Source organism: Sorex fumeus, unplaced genomic scaffold (genome assembly GCF_029834395.1).
Source record: "Sorex fumeus unplaced genomic scaffold, SorFum_2.1 ptg000018l, whole genome shotgun sequence".
Classification (NCBI taxonomy): domain Eukaryota; kingdom Metazoa; phylum Chordata; class Mammalia; order Eulipotyphla; family Soricidae; genus Sorex; species Sorex fumeus.
The window spans coordinates 24407536-24424477 of NW_026606075.1; the positions used below are offsets into that span (position 1 = coordinate 24407536).

The 16942-nt window shown below is 47.5% G+C and overlaps 1 protein-coding gene across 4 annotated transcripts in view; it reads right to left on the reverse strand.

The window, feature by feature from the left end:
• The window catches only part of PDE8B (phosphodiesterase 8B), a 271503-nt gene that overhangs the window by 63892 nt on the left and 190669 nt on the right, over positions 1-16942 (reverse strand). For all 4 annotated transcript variants that reach the window (XM_056112509.1, XM_056112510.1, XM_056112508.1 and 1 more), the window contains exons 7-10: positions 15956-16034; positions 13342-13482; positions 11854-11942; positions 10105-10165 (exon numbers count right to left, since the gene is read on the reverse strand). In XM_056112509.1, coding sequence (XP_055968484.1) covers positions 10105-10165; positions 11854-11942; positions 13342-13482; positions 15956-16034 — 370 coding nt within the window. The remainder of the gene's footprint in view (positions 1-10104; positions 10166-11853; positions 11943-13341; positions 13483-15955; positions 16035-16942) is intronic.

Sequence of the window (16942 nt, forward strand, 5' to 3'; positions counted from 1 at the left end):
TTCACTAATGGCCCAGGCCATAGATCCTGAAGTTTCTGGACTACATACGCAACACCTCCCAATTCCTCAACACTGAAATTCCAGTAGGAGCACACCAAATGGGATAGGAAAGTAACATAGCAGATGACAAAACTCAACACACAAAAACAATAATACAGAAGGCTCAACCAGCAACAACAGTAAATTCTCAGACAAGGACTTAACCCTGTGATAAGATATAACAATTTTCACATTACAAAACTGATTTTTATACTCATTTTTATATTTGAAAGAAAGGCTGAAGTAGAGCAGGTAGGGCTTTTGCCTTGCACATGGCGGACCTGGGTTCGATTCCTCCATCCCTTTCACAGAGCCTGGCAAGCTACCGAGAGTATCCCGTCCGTACGGCAGAGCCTGGCAAGCTCACTGTGGTGTACTCGATATGACAAAAACAGTAACAACAAGTCTCACACAATGGAGATGTTACTGGTGCCCACTTGAGCAAATCGATGAACAATGGGAGGACAGTGCTACAGTGCTTTTATATCTGAGCTTTGTTATCTAATCAATTTCAACTCGAACGGTCTCAACAGTTGTGACTTTTGTCTAATTTGAATAAATTTTAAAAAATTAAAAAAAAAGAATTGAGGATCAGAGAGAAAGAGTACAGGGAATAATAGCACTTGCCCTGTGTACAACTGACCCAGGTTCAATCCCCAGCATACGGTTCTCTGAGTCCCACCAAGAGAGATCCCTGAACACAAAGCCAGGAGTCAGTCAGAGTGAGCATTTCCAGGTGTGGCCCAAAGGTGCCCACACTTAAAAGTGCTTAGGCCCAGTGGTGTTCTGGGGTCATTCAGCAGTACTAAGGGCCAGACATGTGGTACTAGGACCGAATCCAGACCCATCAGATGTGAGGCATACGCTCTACACCTAAGCCAACATCCCTGGCCCACAAACAGGTATTTTTCTTCTTCTTCTTTTTTTTTGTCTGGTGGAGATGTCATGCCTGGTAGTGCTCATGGGACAAAGTGATGCTGGGGATGGCACCTGGGCCTCTTACATGCAAATCCTGTCCTAGACAACCCCAAACAAAGGCCCTCGGAGTCAGCTCCCGACCCTAATCCCAAGATTTCTGATAAGCTCTTTTACCTGCTTTTTCATACCAAGTCTCTGAAACCAAGCATGTGGTTTCTCCACCTGAAAATTTTCTCCATTTGACTGTTCACATTTCAAACTGGGACACTGAACTAAGGCCGGGCATGAGATAGAGCAGAGCTTGGGGGCTTCTACCATATAGGAGGAGGTCAGCAGACCAGAAGCAAAATATGAATCTATTCTGACTCTTTATCCCAGGAGAGACCTGCTCGTGAAGCCAGGATCCCAGCACACTATGAATCAGGAAACCATTCCTCATGTCCAAGGGCTTATCGGTAAAAGGTAAAGCTAAGAGTGATTGGAACGGCCTGCAAGACCGATCTGAGCACTTTTATGTACTACCACTGCAGTCCCATTCTGGTTTTCTCCTCATGTTTACCACAAATTTAAATTAGTTCTTAAGATAGGAATAAAGTTTTTTATGCAGCAAGAGATGACTGCCATCAACTTGGCCATTTCGGCCACAGTCCTGCCCCTGTTAGTCCCCAGTCAGTTACACAGAGACTCCCAATGTCGGTCCCCAATCCCATACGTGAGGCGCTCAGGCACTCATGGATTTGTGGAGGAAGAAATGCTTCCTCACAAAGACAAATTTCCAGGTTAGCTTTTATTTAGATAATGTTCCCCTTACCTTTTACTCCTGGCTCTGTTCAGGGATCATTCCTGGTGCTGTTCGGGAATCATGTACAGTGCATGAGTGCCGGGGATTTGAACCTGGGTTGGCTATATGCAAGGTGAGTGCCAATAGCTCCAGTACTTTTCCCTCTTTTTCTCATGGTTGAAACCATCTTCCAGTTGTGACACACATACAAGATTGTCGGTGGAACTCGAAAGGCCTGTGGAAGGCCCCATACAAACCCCAGGTCAGACTCGCCTTGCACGGCACTCTGTCAGACTTTGCCCTGGACCCTTGATGTGCCAGACAGAAACGGGCTTCCTGGAAGCTGGAGCCCACTTTTCCCCTACTCATACCCATCCTGGAACCAGACACTTCTCTGGCACTGCCCACAGTGGGGCTCGTAACTGCAAGAGAACCACGTCCTTCTCTACACCCAGACAGCCAGGTGTCCCCAAGGCTTTCCTCAGCCCATGTTACGCCCATCCATGAGAGGCACCCACGGGTCCATCTGGTGGACACCCACACCCCAGCTGCAGCCCCATCCTTCTCCCCATCTGCCTTCCCGCCCTCAGCCCCAGGGCTCCCTGCCTGTCATTCTCAGGAAAGCCACGTCCTCCCCATTCCCATGGCCAACACTCAGAGGGGAGGGCAAGATGCAACACAATCTGGGGGCATTGTGGGTCGGCATGGGGAGCAGTGGCAAGGTCCCCTGCACTCACCAGCATGGCCTGGGAGGACCTGGTGCCCACTGATGATCCTGTCAGCCCCCTTTCCCGCCATGTGAGTCTGATCCTGCATGGGACAGTAGAGCCCTCCGATCCCATGGTCAGAAATTGGATCTGAACTTCCGGAAAGAGCAAGTGTGTCAGGGGAATGTGGTCCTCCCGCCTTCCCCTGTAAAGGAGCTGAAGAGTGGTGCAGGGTGGGCGTGAAAGCAAAGGTGCCCGGGAAGCGTATCTGCATGGAGGAGGGGTCATCTTGAGGGCTAGGAAAACTATCCCCAGTCTGAGTAAGTGAGAAATCTAAGGAAGGAAATTATTTCCTAGAAACGGGGTGGGCTCCATAGACGTCTGATCTCTGTGGTAACTCCTCTGCCCTGCCATTGTGATGTGAGAGCAGCCAACAGGAACCGTGTGCTAATAAAACTTCACATGCAAAAAGCGCCAGAGAAAAAGGAGAGAGAGTAAAAGGGAATGTGCCTGCCACAGAGATGGCGGGGGATGTGTGTGCATGTGTGTGTGTGGGGGGGGAGGTGGTGGGAGGGTTACTCGGAACATTGGTGGTAGAAAATGGGCAGCGATGGGTACTTGATCATTGTATGACTGAATTGTAATCGTGAAAGTTTGTAAATCTGTAACTGTATCTCATAGTTATTCATTAAAAAATTTTTTTAAAAAATCAAAAAAAAAATTAAAAATAAAGTGACTGGGCTAAAGCAATAACATAGTGGGTAGGGCATTTGCCATGCGCACGGCCAACCTGGGCTCGATTCCCAGCATCCCATATGGTCCCCCAAGCACCGGCAGGAGTTATTCCTGAGTGCATGATCCAGGAGTAACCCCTGTGCATCATTGGGTGTGACCCAAAAAGCAAGATAAATAAATAAATAAATAAATAAAGTCACATCTTACACACACACACAGTGTGCGCGCGCGCACACACACACACACACACACACACACACACACACACACAGGGCCAGGGATATAACTCAGCCATTTAGGGCACTTGCCTTGCATGCGTTCAACCTCCTACATAGGAAAAAAAAAACCTCCTACATAGGAAGAAAAAAAAACCAAACTGCTTTCTAGCTGAGACTCCACGGTGAAGCGCGTGCCGGCACGCAGGAGTCCTGGCTTCCATCCCCAGCAGTGCCAGAAAAAGACTCTCCACATGCAACAGGATACATGTGGCCCTGTGGCTGCCAGATGCTACCACTGTCCTGGGCAACCCCGAGCAAACGCCAGCCCATCCTCTGTAGTCTGCTTTGTGCTCCCTGCACTGTTCTGTCTCTCGGGCTGTCCCCTTCCTGGGTCCTGGGGCCCAGACTCGAAGGCTCTGGCAGAAGGGATGTTTGATCCAAATTTGGGGAGACACGATTTGTGAGGCGGAGCGGAGACCATGTTTACAGCAGACAAACCCTCACTGAGCATTTCCAGCCTCTTGGCAAAAAGCACGACCAGCTTCGCACAGGCAGAGAGATCTTTGCTGCTGACGGGCAGGCGAGCAGGCGCAGCCGGCAGACAGCAGCCTGGCTCCCGGCCTGCTTCCTTGTTAAAATGCAAACCCATGGGCGGGCTCTGACGTCAAAGCAACACCCCACAGGCTGCTCCCAGCCTCCTGGGAGCCCTTGACACAGACCCATCAGCCCATCACCATTCACCCCAGCTTCCTTCCATGAGCAGAACTGTGTGTGTGTGTGTGTGTGTGTGTGTGTGTGTGTGTGTGTGTGTGTGTGTTTGTACATGTGTGAGAGGGGGTAGGGAGAAAGAAAAAGGGGTAAGACAGAGAGAGACAAGGGGGGGGGAGAGAAGATATAGAGAGGGAGAGAGAGGGAAGAAGGGAGGGAGGAGGGGAAGAAGGAGGGAGAGAGAGAGAGAGAGAGAGAGAGAGAGAGAGAGAGAGAGAGAGAGAGAAGAAAATTGCTTGCCACAGAGGCAGGAAGGATACAGGGGACATTGGTGTGGTGGGAAATGTACACTGGTGGAGGGATGGGGGGGATGGGTGTTGGGAGAGAGAGGGAGACAGAAAGAGAGAGAGAGAGGAGAGAGAGGAGAAAGAGAGAGAAGAGGAAAGGAGAGAGAGAACTCTGCGGCTATAAAATCCCAGTGTCTTTCGCTCCCTAGGTATGTACCATGCGATTAACTGATGTCAGTTCCATGGCTCAGAGTACCCCAGCCCTACATTCCCACTCCTCTCCGAGTGGCAGCTAAGTTACAGAAAAGACACTTCTCTTGAGAGGAAAGGTGAGGAGGGCCCTGGATTCTGCATCTGTGAGCCCCATGCCCAGATCTGCCACTTTTCCCCATGAGACAAGCAGCGTCTATGGGCGGCAGAGACCAGACTACTTAGCTGCACGCAAGTCAACAATGGCCTGAAGCCTTACTGTGCACCAGGTGGAGGGACATGCAGGACAAGCTGAGACCGTGACCCCGCTGGCAGGGAGGGAGCGGTGAGACCCTGACAGCAGTGGGAGTGACCCACAGCAGAGAAAGGGCATGAAGGAAGGTGTGGGCTTTGATGTTTCTTGGGCTGGACCATGAACAACTCTGGCAGCACTGGGGCATGTGGGGCTGCAAGGCGGCTGGGAGAGGGGGACAAGGCTTCTGTTCATCCTGGGAGAATGGGAGAGAGGCAGAGGTAGGGCGAGGCTGGTGGGAAGAAGGCTGTGCTGGATTTGAGACTGTGCTCAGTTTTGGCACAGGCATGAATGAGCCCAGTAGCCTGCATTCTGCACGCGGACTCAAGGCCCATACACACTGTTTGATACCTGCATGGGTTCAGTGGCTCATCTCTTGACAGCACCTCCCCTCCTGCCCTGGCCGATTTTCTATGCCTCTCCCTCTGATCCTGTTAATTCTCATGCAGACCGCATTCTTTCAGGGATGTCTAAACACTGCTTTGAGCAGACTATTATTTCCTATGAAAGTCAATTCCCTTCCTTTCCCAGAGGTCTCAAAGGACTTGCCTCTTGGCGTGACTCTTGTAGGGAGTGAAAATTTCCTGATTCCAGCTGAAATTCTCAGTGCTGGGGACACATTTTCTGTTGACCCAAGCAAGTCTGATTGAAAAAAGGAAAAAAGGACTGGGTAGCTTTGCCTCTTCTAACAGCAGCCAAAAAAACCCTAGGAAACATCAAGGCTGGAGGTACCACGATTCCCAATTTGAAACTACAGTACGGAACTATACAAAACAAAAAAAACTATAGCATTGGTATAAGATATACAAATAGACCAATGAATAGATACGAATGAACCCACTATATATGTGTGAGTTCACCAGATATGAATCCACACATATACAGTCAATAAATTTCTGACAATGGAACCAAAAGTAAACCACGTGGAAAGGACAATATCTTCAGAAAGTAGTGTTGGGAAAGATAACCTAGCAATCAGAAGATTTTATACATCTGCAAGGGGTTGATATTCAAAATATATAAAGAACTCACACAATTTAACATCAAAGAACCAGGCAATGGCACTGCATATGTTCCTCTGAGTCCCATGAGACATTATCCCAGGTTATTTCTGACTCCGTGAGATACCCTAAGTTATCCCACAGAGTCAGGAATAAACTATGAACACCACCAGATATGATTCCCTCCATAAACAAGCCACCTAATAAAAAAATGGGCATAATCTGAATCGATACTTCTCCAAAGATGATATACAAATAGCCCACAGTCACATGAAAAAATGTCCAACATCACTTATTGTCAAAGGTATGGAAATCAAGCCACACTGAGACAAACAGCTCATACAGGTGATGCTTAGGCAATTATCCAAAGGATATGAAAGCATGACTTCAAAAAGATATCCCCACCCTCATGTACACAGAAGCATTAGTCAAATAGTCAAACATGGAACCAAACCAAATTTCAATGGACACACAGTACAGTAAGAAGCTGTGTCCTATATAGTCAATGGAATACTGTGGAATACTCAATGGAATATACTCTGACATTGGAAAAAAATATATTCCATTTGAGACAAACTGGATGGTACTTATTTCAATGAAATAAGCCAAGAAGTTAAAGACAATTACCAAAGGGTTTCTCTTATGTGGAATATAAATAACCAAAGCAAATAAACTGGTAAGAATGATCTTAGACTCAGTGGTAGTTACTAGAGGGAATGAAGGGTGGGAGGAAGGGTTACAGAAGCCTGTTAGTAATGAGATGGTGCTGTAACTTGGCTTGATGGTGTGATGAATTCTCTCTTTTGTGTTGTTCTGGCTACACCGAGTGGTGTAAAGGCTCTTTGATGAGGGTTCACTCCTGATGGTCCTCAGGAGACCATATATGGTACCAGGAATGAAACTGAAGTTGACTGCATGCAAGGCCTTACCCGAGTCATATCTCCTGGCTTGATGTGGGAAATTCTATACACACATGGAGGTTTTAAGCTATACCCATGATATTACATAACACTGTAAACTCATGAAAATCTAATAAAGAAGAGGAAAACTTAAATGCAGCAGAGGATATGAATAGACTTCCAAAGAATACATAACAATGCCAACAGGTACATGAAAAAGTGTTCAAAATCATTAATCAGCATGAAAACACAAACCAGTGCCAACCTGAGACTTCATATCATGTTTGTTAGAATGGCTGAGCACAAACGGAAAAGTGGTAACCAGCTTTGGTGAAGCTGCGCAGAAAAGGAAAGCCGGATGCACTGTTGGTGGGAATGTGACTTACATGGCCACTATGGAAACAGTTAGGAGTCCTTAAAAAAAATTAAAAACAGAGCTATCATGTAATGCAGAAATCCCACTTTCTACTTAGGGGTATATATAGAGAGAAAATTAAAAATAATTTGAAAAAATAGATGAAGCCCATGGTTCCCTACATTGTTTTAATAATAGGAAAAATATGGAAACTATGTGATTGTCAAGGATAAAGAAAGGATAAAGAAAATGGGAGATTCAGCAGAAACATCATCTGCACTCCTATGTTCATTTCATCACTATTCACCATAACCAGAATCTGGAAACAACCTGAGTGCCCAAGAACAGATGAATGAATAAAGAAATTTATGACACATCTACCAAAGGAATGGAATACTATGCAGCTGTCAAAAATGAATTCATGAAATTTGCCTATAAATGAATGGGCATGGAGAGTATCATGCTGAGTGAAATGAGTCAGAAGGAAAGGAACAGATATAGAATTATTCCATTCATTTGTGGTATATATTTATATTATATATAGTAGAAGATATACGTACATACAAACATACATACATATATATGTATATATAGTAGAAGAATAATATCCATGGCCAGAGAAAACAGGGGTTAGGAGTACTGGTCAATGGTTTGAACTAACAAAAAGTGTGTATGAGGGCTAAGGGTAGGTAACTGTGACAATAATAGCTGGGAATGATCACACTGGACAAGATCTGATGGTTAAAAGTAGGTAAGGGATATTCTTGATAACCTTTTGGCACCAATATTGCAAGCCACAATGCCCAAAAGGAGAGAGAGAGAAGAAAAGAGTCTGCCACAGAGGCAGGCAGAGGGTGGGGTGGGGTGATGGAGGGAACCTGAGGACATTGGTGCTGGGAAATGTACACTGGTGGAGGGATGGGTGTTCGAATACTGTATGACTGAAATCCAATCATGAACAGCTTTGTAATGGTCTATCACAGTGATTCAATTAAAAAGTTAAAAAAAAGAAAATGTGAGATATTATATATAGACCTCTCTATAAAATACCATGTTATTCAGACCAAAGAACGAAAAAAAGTCCTGCCATTTTCAGTAAAACGGAACTTGAGGGTGCTATGCTAAGTTAAATAAGTTAGAGAAAGACAAATACCATATGATCTCAGTTATATGTAGAATCCAACTTAAAATCAAAATAACTTATACAGAGAACAGGTGTGTGTGTTTGTGTGTGTGTGAGGGGAGAAGTATGTGAGAAGCTGAAACAGGTCAAAATATACAAGCCACCAAACATAAAATAACACAAACGGGGAGCAGCATTTAGCCTAGTGACTACAGTTAATAAGGCCACACTGTGCTTTGGAAAGTCACATGGAGTCTATAGAAAAACCACCATGAATGCTCCTGATTTTCTTTGATTACAGAAGCTAAACAGGGTCTGACCTGGCTAATATTTCAGTGGACGGAAGCTGCTAAGAGAACAGCTATTAAAAGTTCCCATCACAAAGGAAAAAATGGTAACTCTGGTGATGAATTTGTAATAAATGCTAACACTGAATTATTAAAAACACCTGGGGCCGAAGCGATAGTACCGGGGTTAAGGCATTTGCTGTGCACTGGGCTGGAGCGATAGCACAGCGGGTAGGGCATTTGCCTTGCATGCGGCTGACCTGGACGACCCAGGTTCGATTCCTCCACCCCTCTCAGCAAGCCTGGCAAGCTACCGAGAGTATCTCGTCCGCACGGCAGGGCCTGGCAAGCTACCTGTGGCGTATTCAATATGCTAAACACAGTAACAAGTGTCACAGTGGAGATGTTACTGGGCCTGCTTGAGCAAATCGATGAACAACAGGAAGACAGGGACAGGGACAGTGAGAACAAGTCTGATTCAATTCTTGGGATGGTCTCCTGGGCATGGGTGCAGAGCTAGAAGCAGCCGGGAGCAGTCCCCCACCTCCTCCACCTCAAAGGCAAGCTTATGGACAAATACACCTTTGACAGACTGAGACACAGATTGAAGGTACTGCACAGACTCACTTTCCTTCAGAGTAACCCTCCCACCTCCCACAGCGGGGAGGCCTAGGGGTTCCCCACCCTGGCTGCCACTCCCCATTTTCTTTCCTTGCTTGGTTAGACTCTGCACGTACTTTGGGTCTTTGACATATTCTGCCACAATGAATTATACCCCAAAGACTTTCTTGTCCTCTATGAACATTGTCCCTTCTGCATAGAAGACATTTCCAATCAGCATATAAGTGAAAGGCCTGATTTTGTAGGTTTTCAAAAACAGATTAGTAATTACATATACAACCAAAAAAACAAAAAACAAACTTTTCAACCAAAAAAAAAAATCTTTCAAGTGTGAAGTAAAAACATGTACTGCTAGACAAAAAGTATAAATCAGACCAAAAAAACCCCACCTCAATACCAGTATTTTCCTACTGATATTTTCAAAAGAACTTTTAAATACCAAAATACCAACATTAAATACCAATTTAACTAAAACTGTTACTTCAGAAGACAACATAAATGTATTCTTCCACATGATGTGAAGGGTAAAAAAAAATAAAACTCAGTCATTTAGAATGATTCAACTTTTGATATGACTTTGTAGAAATGAGATGCTCAAAAGCATATCTACTTTTAATTTGTTTAAGAAACTAAGAAAATAACGCCTTTTATTAGAAGAAAAACTTTATGCTCTTTTAAAATATATCTGTCTAGGGAAGCTCAGCCATCAACTAAATCATAACCGGTGAGCATTACTAATAAAGGAGCATGGCTTTGTAGGAAATCTGAAAAAGTTTTTGTCAAGTACAAGCTAATTTTCCCATAACCTTCTTAATCGGGAGCCACAGTCAGAGATGAGAAAAATGAGAAACACAGAGAACAGAGGCGAGAATGTCACACATGGCCAGGCTGACACAGATGGGGAAGCAAACTGAATACTGTACCTGCTTATTACTGTCAGTGGTACAACACAGTTTCTTGAGGGAGACAAAATGCCTAATTTTCCTAATAACATAAATAATAAGTTATTAGTGAGTCAGATACAAGATGATTCAAGAAATCAGCAAATGAAAACATCGATGGTGTCTTTGTTTTTGAGCAAAAGCCCAGGGCCCACCCTGGGCTGGTCCAAAACTCCAACACAGGCCAAGATCTACAGAAAGCGCTTTCCTCAAGCACAGACTCCACACCAGCCGAGTGCTCCTTCAGTCGGAGCTGGTGCTGAAACTCATCCCTTATGGGGTTTCTCTTGGGGGACTCCCAAAGCTGGGCTCCCAGGTAGCTTCCTTCTGTGGTAGGATGAGAGGGGACTCCAGAATTAAAAATCTGTTGTAATTCTGCTGACACTAATAGTTCTACAGTTTCCATAAAAAAAGCAACAGATTCATTTGGACACCTATTAAATTCCAGGACTGCTGTTCTTTCTATCTGGTATTCTATCATTGCCATGGCAGTTCTCAGGCTGAGAGAAATTCTCGGACTTCCAGCATGGGCAGGGTCCTGAAACTCAGTCTGAAGTTTTGCCCCTGGCCAGGAGGAAGACCAGGCAAAGAATAGGCACACAACTCAGTCTTGCTCAAAAATCAGCTCATCAGGGTTTCTCCTGAGAGGGAAGCCAGGAGTTCCAGAGGGCTGTTTTAGACTCTATAGCAAGGAGCTAATGTGTTTCATCTATTCATTTATCTGCCTTCGCTCCTTCCTTCCTACCTTTTCTTTTGTTCCCCTGAAGAGAGCATAGAAAATACTTTTCTCTAATGCGTCCCACTGAGTAGGAAGAAGCAAGCAAGACCACTACTGCAACAGGAAATTTCCCTCTGCTAGGCTTTTTTGCAACGGAGGTGGGGTGGGAGATAACAATGGAGATTGTGTCTGGACAAAGAACTCTTATCTGAGGCACCAGAAAGTTCAGGGAAATTTATTCCAACAGAAATTACCAAGCAATGGTGTGTCTCCGGCTGGGATCAATTAATACTTCTGGTCGTACATGAGAAAGGAATCTTAAGTTTGTGAAAAGATGGTCCAAAAGTGATGGCTACCATGGGACAGCCCCCAAGGCCTCTAAGCATGGCCCAAAGGTGGACATGCCCAAGCCAGGGCTCTGTCACTTGAGAGGGCAAAGGATGACACTAAAAATACCCCAGGCCAGGGGCCTGTCAGTGCCCCACCACCCAGAGGGAAGCAGAGACGAGGCACAGGTTTCCCAAAAGGCAAGAAATCAGAGATGTGATCTCTGCGCTAGGTGGGCAACAATTTCAAAACTAACCAGACAAGTGAGACGGGAGAGGAAATGCCCTGTGGCTGCTTCACAGACTTCCTGGGTGTGTCTAAGTGTAAATCGCACAACAACTGGCCAGGGGCGCTGGGGGTTCAGGCCCTTCTCAGGGCCCTTAGAGACAAGCTGGCCTCTTCTGGAGAGAGGGTGACCAGCTCACATTTTCCCTTGTCCCAAAAGGTGCCTCTAAGTGCGGCCTGGCCCAGGAGTCCTTGTCATTTAGTTGTTGTGAAGCAGGTGGGGAGGCCAAGAGATGGCGCCTTCGGGAAGGCTCTGGGGACAACCTTGGTGCCCTTAGGAGAGGCATCTGCGTGGCCCAGCCCGACTGCACTGCCAGCACCCAACTCAAGCTGGCATTTCTGTCTGTGCGTGCAGAGCCCACCCCGGCACTTGAACCAAGAGTTCAAGAGTTTGCTCTCACCCTCCTTGGCCAATCACTGGGGTGATCTTCACGTGCTGCTGGATGCTGTCCCCGGACTTCCGTCTGGCATAGTAAACTCCCTGCCACTCCTACACGAACAGAGAGAGTACTTAAAATCCTATGTCCTGGCCTGCAGCCACCTTGCCAAAGCCAATCCAGCCCCCACATGCTCTGGGGACAGGCCTCACATCACTGCAGTCTTGCTGCTGTGTCTGTGTACATCTTGGCTGGCTCTTAGTCCTGCTTGACTTAGTCCAAGACTGTTGGACTCATATGCATATGCACAGCCAGGCTGCACCTTGGGGTCCCGGGACATGAGTGAGCAAAGGAGGGTGTTCCTGCTCATAACTCTCAAAGTGGGGGTGGGTGGCCCCAGGGCAAGGAATTCTTCACAGGGGGGATCTCAGAATCCTCTCAACAACCTGTCCACTGGGTCTTCCCACCCTTAGATGACAGATGGGCAAACTGAGGCTCAGAAAGTTTAACTGGGCTGTGCACGGTAAGAGGTGGAGAATCTAGCATATATCCCCAGATGCCTTTTATCTTTCTCGTACTCAATGGCCTCCAGCTAAGATTTCTCTGGGATGAGTCTGGTCCTGAGCATTTTCTAGGGAGGAGGCAAAGGGGGAGGAGTCTGTTGCGGGGGGGGGGGGGCCAGGAGCTGGGACAAAGCTCCAGGTGATCTGGGGGGCAGGGGCAGGATCCCTGGTAGCTCTGCATTTGGAGGGAGGGAGCATAATCCCCACAACCATTTTCGGTTAATGCAGAAGGCTAATGGACGGATGCACATTCTGGGCTCACCAGAAAAGGGGGCCTTGTTCCTCAGCTCTTTGGAGGGCTTGTCCTGGCCCATGTCCTGCTCCCTTCTCTGTCTCCCTCCTTTCTGGGCTTAGAACCAGAATCATCCTCGTGGACCCAGGCCCAAGTGGATGATGCCTGATGCGGGTCAAAGCCTGCATATCAGAGACAGTGAGCGGAAAAAAACCCTGCAGGGTTTCAGGTAGGCTGGGTGCTGGGAAGAGAGGCAGAGGCAATTCCAGCCAGGAGAGCAGACTTCCCCTGAGGGGGGTGCTTGCCCAGAGCCCCCACCTCACTGGCATGGAAAGAGAATCAGCTGGAATTGCTATCACTCTGTGGGGAACAGGATCATGAACAGGATGGGGCTCCTCGTCCTTAAGGGCTGGACACAAGAGCTCCCGAGGGAATCTCTGCTTTGGGATAAGAGGCTGGTCCAGAAATTTGGGAAATCCCCATGCAACCTCATCAGACCAGACCATATGACTTGCCACCATGGCACAAAGCCCCAGGTTCTCCTGGGAACCCAGAGGGATCACACTGAAAACAACGCGCTCCCGTGGCAAACTCGGAAGAGAGTTCATGTCATCAGAGCATTATTCAGGAAGCCAACCTGAGGGTGGGCCAGAGAAATGCACAGAAAAGCAAAGGTCCCGGGGACAGGGCCCCCGGTGGTTGTGCGGCTGCACCTACCTTGCCCTTCTTGATGCACGTGTTGATGGTGTCGAGGAGATCTGCTCGGTTCTTATCGCTCTTGGGCAGCTCAGCTAGTTCTTTCCCCAGGAGCTCGCCTTTGTGATAGCCCATCATCCTCTCGAAGGCGGGGTTGACATACTGTGAGAGGGAAGCAGAGACAGTAACTGAGCACTTGTGGGGGCACAGAGGAAGATGAGCTGGGAGAGCTCACAAGAAGCCTCCGCCCCTTGCCAACTACCTGGATGCCGGTCTCAAGGGATCCCTGCCCAGGGCCCTCCTGGAGCCTCTGCTACTGCTGACCCTTCCTCAGCATTTGGGTCCGTGTGGGATATGGAAGAAATTCAACAAAGGGCAAGAGATGCCCATGCTCCCATGCCTGCCTGCACTGCATGGTATTCATCACTGTTCATACAAGGACTCAGGAGAAACTCAGCACGGGGTGGGGAGGGGCCGGGGGCGATGGGAGGCAAGTAGGAGAGTTCACCAGAACTCAAGTCAACAGGAGGTTCTTTTAACGTCCTGTGCCCATGAGCAGTGAGATACTCTCTCCTGTCTCTTATCTGCCCCCTGCTGCCCAGGGGCATGCCACTTCCAGTCTCCGCACAATGAGTCCAGCTCAAGGGCTTGGAGAGCAGGTGACCCTCTGGATGCTGGTCCCGGGTCAGGCTTGCAAAGAGGCTCCCCGGGGAACATTCTTCAGACCCAGAAAGTTCTTTCCACAGCTCTGTCCCCAGAGCCCTGGAACTGAGAGCTCTAACCTGATCTGGCCCTTTCCCCATCTGCTCCGATTCCTTTTCAAAGGCAAGTTCAAGAGCAGAGTTGGAGTGAAGGAGGTCAGGGCGCAATCATGTGGGGTCAGAGGGAGCCACTTCCCAATGGCCCAATCTCCATCCATCTGATCCGATGAAGTCAGACTTGCGCTCCACTGTGAGAGTGGCAGGAAGGGCCTGTCAGAGCTGTTCCTGGGGGAATGGCCTCGCACCAAACTACCCAGGAGATGGAGGGAAAGCAAGGATGTTCTGTGGCCCCAGCAGCAGGCCTGAGGGGGCTCTGCAGGAGATGGGTTCTCCCACTGTCCTCTCTGATCTCCTGCCCATTCCCCAGGTGGTCAGAACACACCCTCAGCCAGCCCAGTCCCTCACCCGCACATCACTGCCTGCCGCTATGCCTTGGCTCATTCACACTCTTTGCTTCTAACGTCCTCTGGCAGCTCCCAGCCTCACCAATTCCACTGTTTCACTCCAGGAAGCAATCCAGACCCCATGCCCAGGCTGACTGACTGCCCTCCTAAGTGCAAGTTTTCCATGACTTCTTACATGCTCTCTTTCCCATTAGACACTAAACACACAAAGGCAAAGGCTGCTTTCCAGTTCTCTTTGGATGATGCTCAGGGCTATTTAGAAAATATCAGATAGGTGGATAACATTTTACTATGGTTCTTACTGGCTGGCTCTGTTCTCATGCATTTTCACACACTTCTTTTCTGCATTCCCTTTCAGGTTGCTAATACAAGCAGAAGTCGTGGCCTGTCATGACACAAGGCCTCCTGCAGCCCTGGCATGCAGCACTGGGTGGCTCCAGTATGTCTCTGCACTGAGCCATGGCTGTGTCTCAGCTGCGCATCGTAGGCAAGTAAGTTCCTTGTTCCTGATTTTCTCTGGCCCTCGGCTTCATGAGCCCCGCCTGGCCCAAGGGTGTCTTGTGCATATGACTGTTTTTAAGAGACAGATGTATATGTGACTGATACGTGGTGCAGTGTCTGACCTGTGGTCGGCACCTCTGCTGGAAAGCAAACAGTTTGGATGATCCCTCTAAACCTTATTGTGCAATTGCCTAAGTTCTGAACATTGGAAAGAAGCCACCAACTTTGGGGCCAGAGCAACAGAACAGTGGAAAAGGCACTTATCTAGTGCATAGCCAACCCAGGCTCATCCCCAGCACCACATATGTCCCCCTGAGCCCACCAGGAGTGATCCCTGAGCACAGAGCCAGAGAAATCCCTGAGCACCACTGGGTGTGGCCCAAGAACAAACAGAAGACATCAACTTTTCTGTGGTCGAGCCCTGAAAACCAGCTGACATAGGGTAGGGACATATATCAAGCATCTATTTATGATTATTCATCCTGACTGACCACCCTCATTCAGATAAAGCAGCCTTTATCTGGGGTGCACACAAAGGGCACTTCACCTCTATATGTAACACTCTCTACTCAACTTCTCCTTGCTCTGAAGTTTCAGATTCATGCTACTGGCTTCTATTCTGTGCTTGCTTTTTATTTTGGTGGGTGCCTTATAAGGGGTCCTCTAGGTTGGAGACCACCAAGGCTACACCCAACAGTACTCAGGACACAGGGCCAGACCCAGTGACCCTGAGGGGGCCATGTGAATGCTGGTGTTCCAACTGGGGTCCCACACATGTAAGGCATGTGCTTTAATTTCTGTACTCCCACACAGCCCCTAGTAGGGAATTTTTAAGGTGACTCACCAGGGCTTTTCTTTGTATGCTTCTCATTTTCTTTGTACGCGGAAACCCACCCCATCCTCACTTTCCTAGGTGCCCCTTTTGAAAAGTTCTATTCATAAACATAAACCTAGAAAGTGTCACCATACCTGAATCACATGGTCATCACTTGTAATTTCTATGGCTTCATGACAATGGTCTAATGCTGTAAACACTGAATTACAGGCCCTGAAAAGTGACAAAAAATGGATATTAGTTCTGCTGTAAAATTATCAGCCTTTCACCACTTAATGTTACAAAGTAAACAGATCCTCAGAATCATTAAAACTGAGTACTTTCATCTTTTGAGGAAAAAATTTTTGAGGAAAAAATTTATTAAGCTTAAGGGAGTAGCTATGATGTGATTCTGTGTGTGTGTGTTTGTGTTTGTGTCTGTGTGTGTGTGTGTCTGTGTGTGTGTGTGTGTGTGTGTGAGACACAGAGAAGACTTGTGATGCAACAGAATCATCTCGGAGCACAGGATGAACTGTGGGTGCTGGGTGAAACCTGAACACTGATATGTAGACCTGAGATGCTGGGAGACCATCTCGCCCTCAGGGTCATCCTTGCTTTCATTCTCGAGTGATCATGAGGAAGTCAATTTCCCATCAATTAGGAGAACTAATTAGGCACCAATGGGATCTGAGGTCTTCTGGCCTTTTGCTACAAGCACATACACATTTATTCTCCTTCCTTACTTCTGTGATTTCAGATAAAGCAGCCTTAAAGATGCTCTGCTCCAACCACACCCCCAGGCCCTGTAAAAGGCAGCTAGGCAGAAACCCTCCTGCTGGTGGACTATCCTCAGGCAGCTCTAAAGGGGGGCACTTTCCTTAATGACCTTCTTAGCTAGCCAGCATCTCTGAAGTCACTCGATTTCTCCGGGTGAAATGGAACTGCTTCCCAAATCTACAGAAAATGCAAATACATTCAATTACTACCCCACACTGCAAATAGACAGCTAGTGACGGCAGCCTGCTATTTGTACTGGCCACTGAAAAAAATCCCACAGAAGGCTTTATTACATAATCAAACACACACACACACACACACACACACACACACACACACACGCGTGCGCGCACACACACACACAC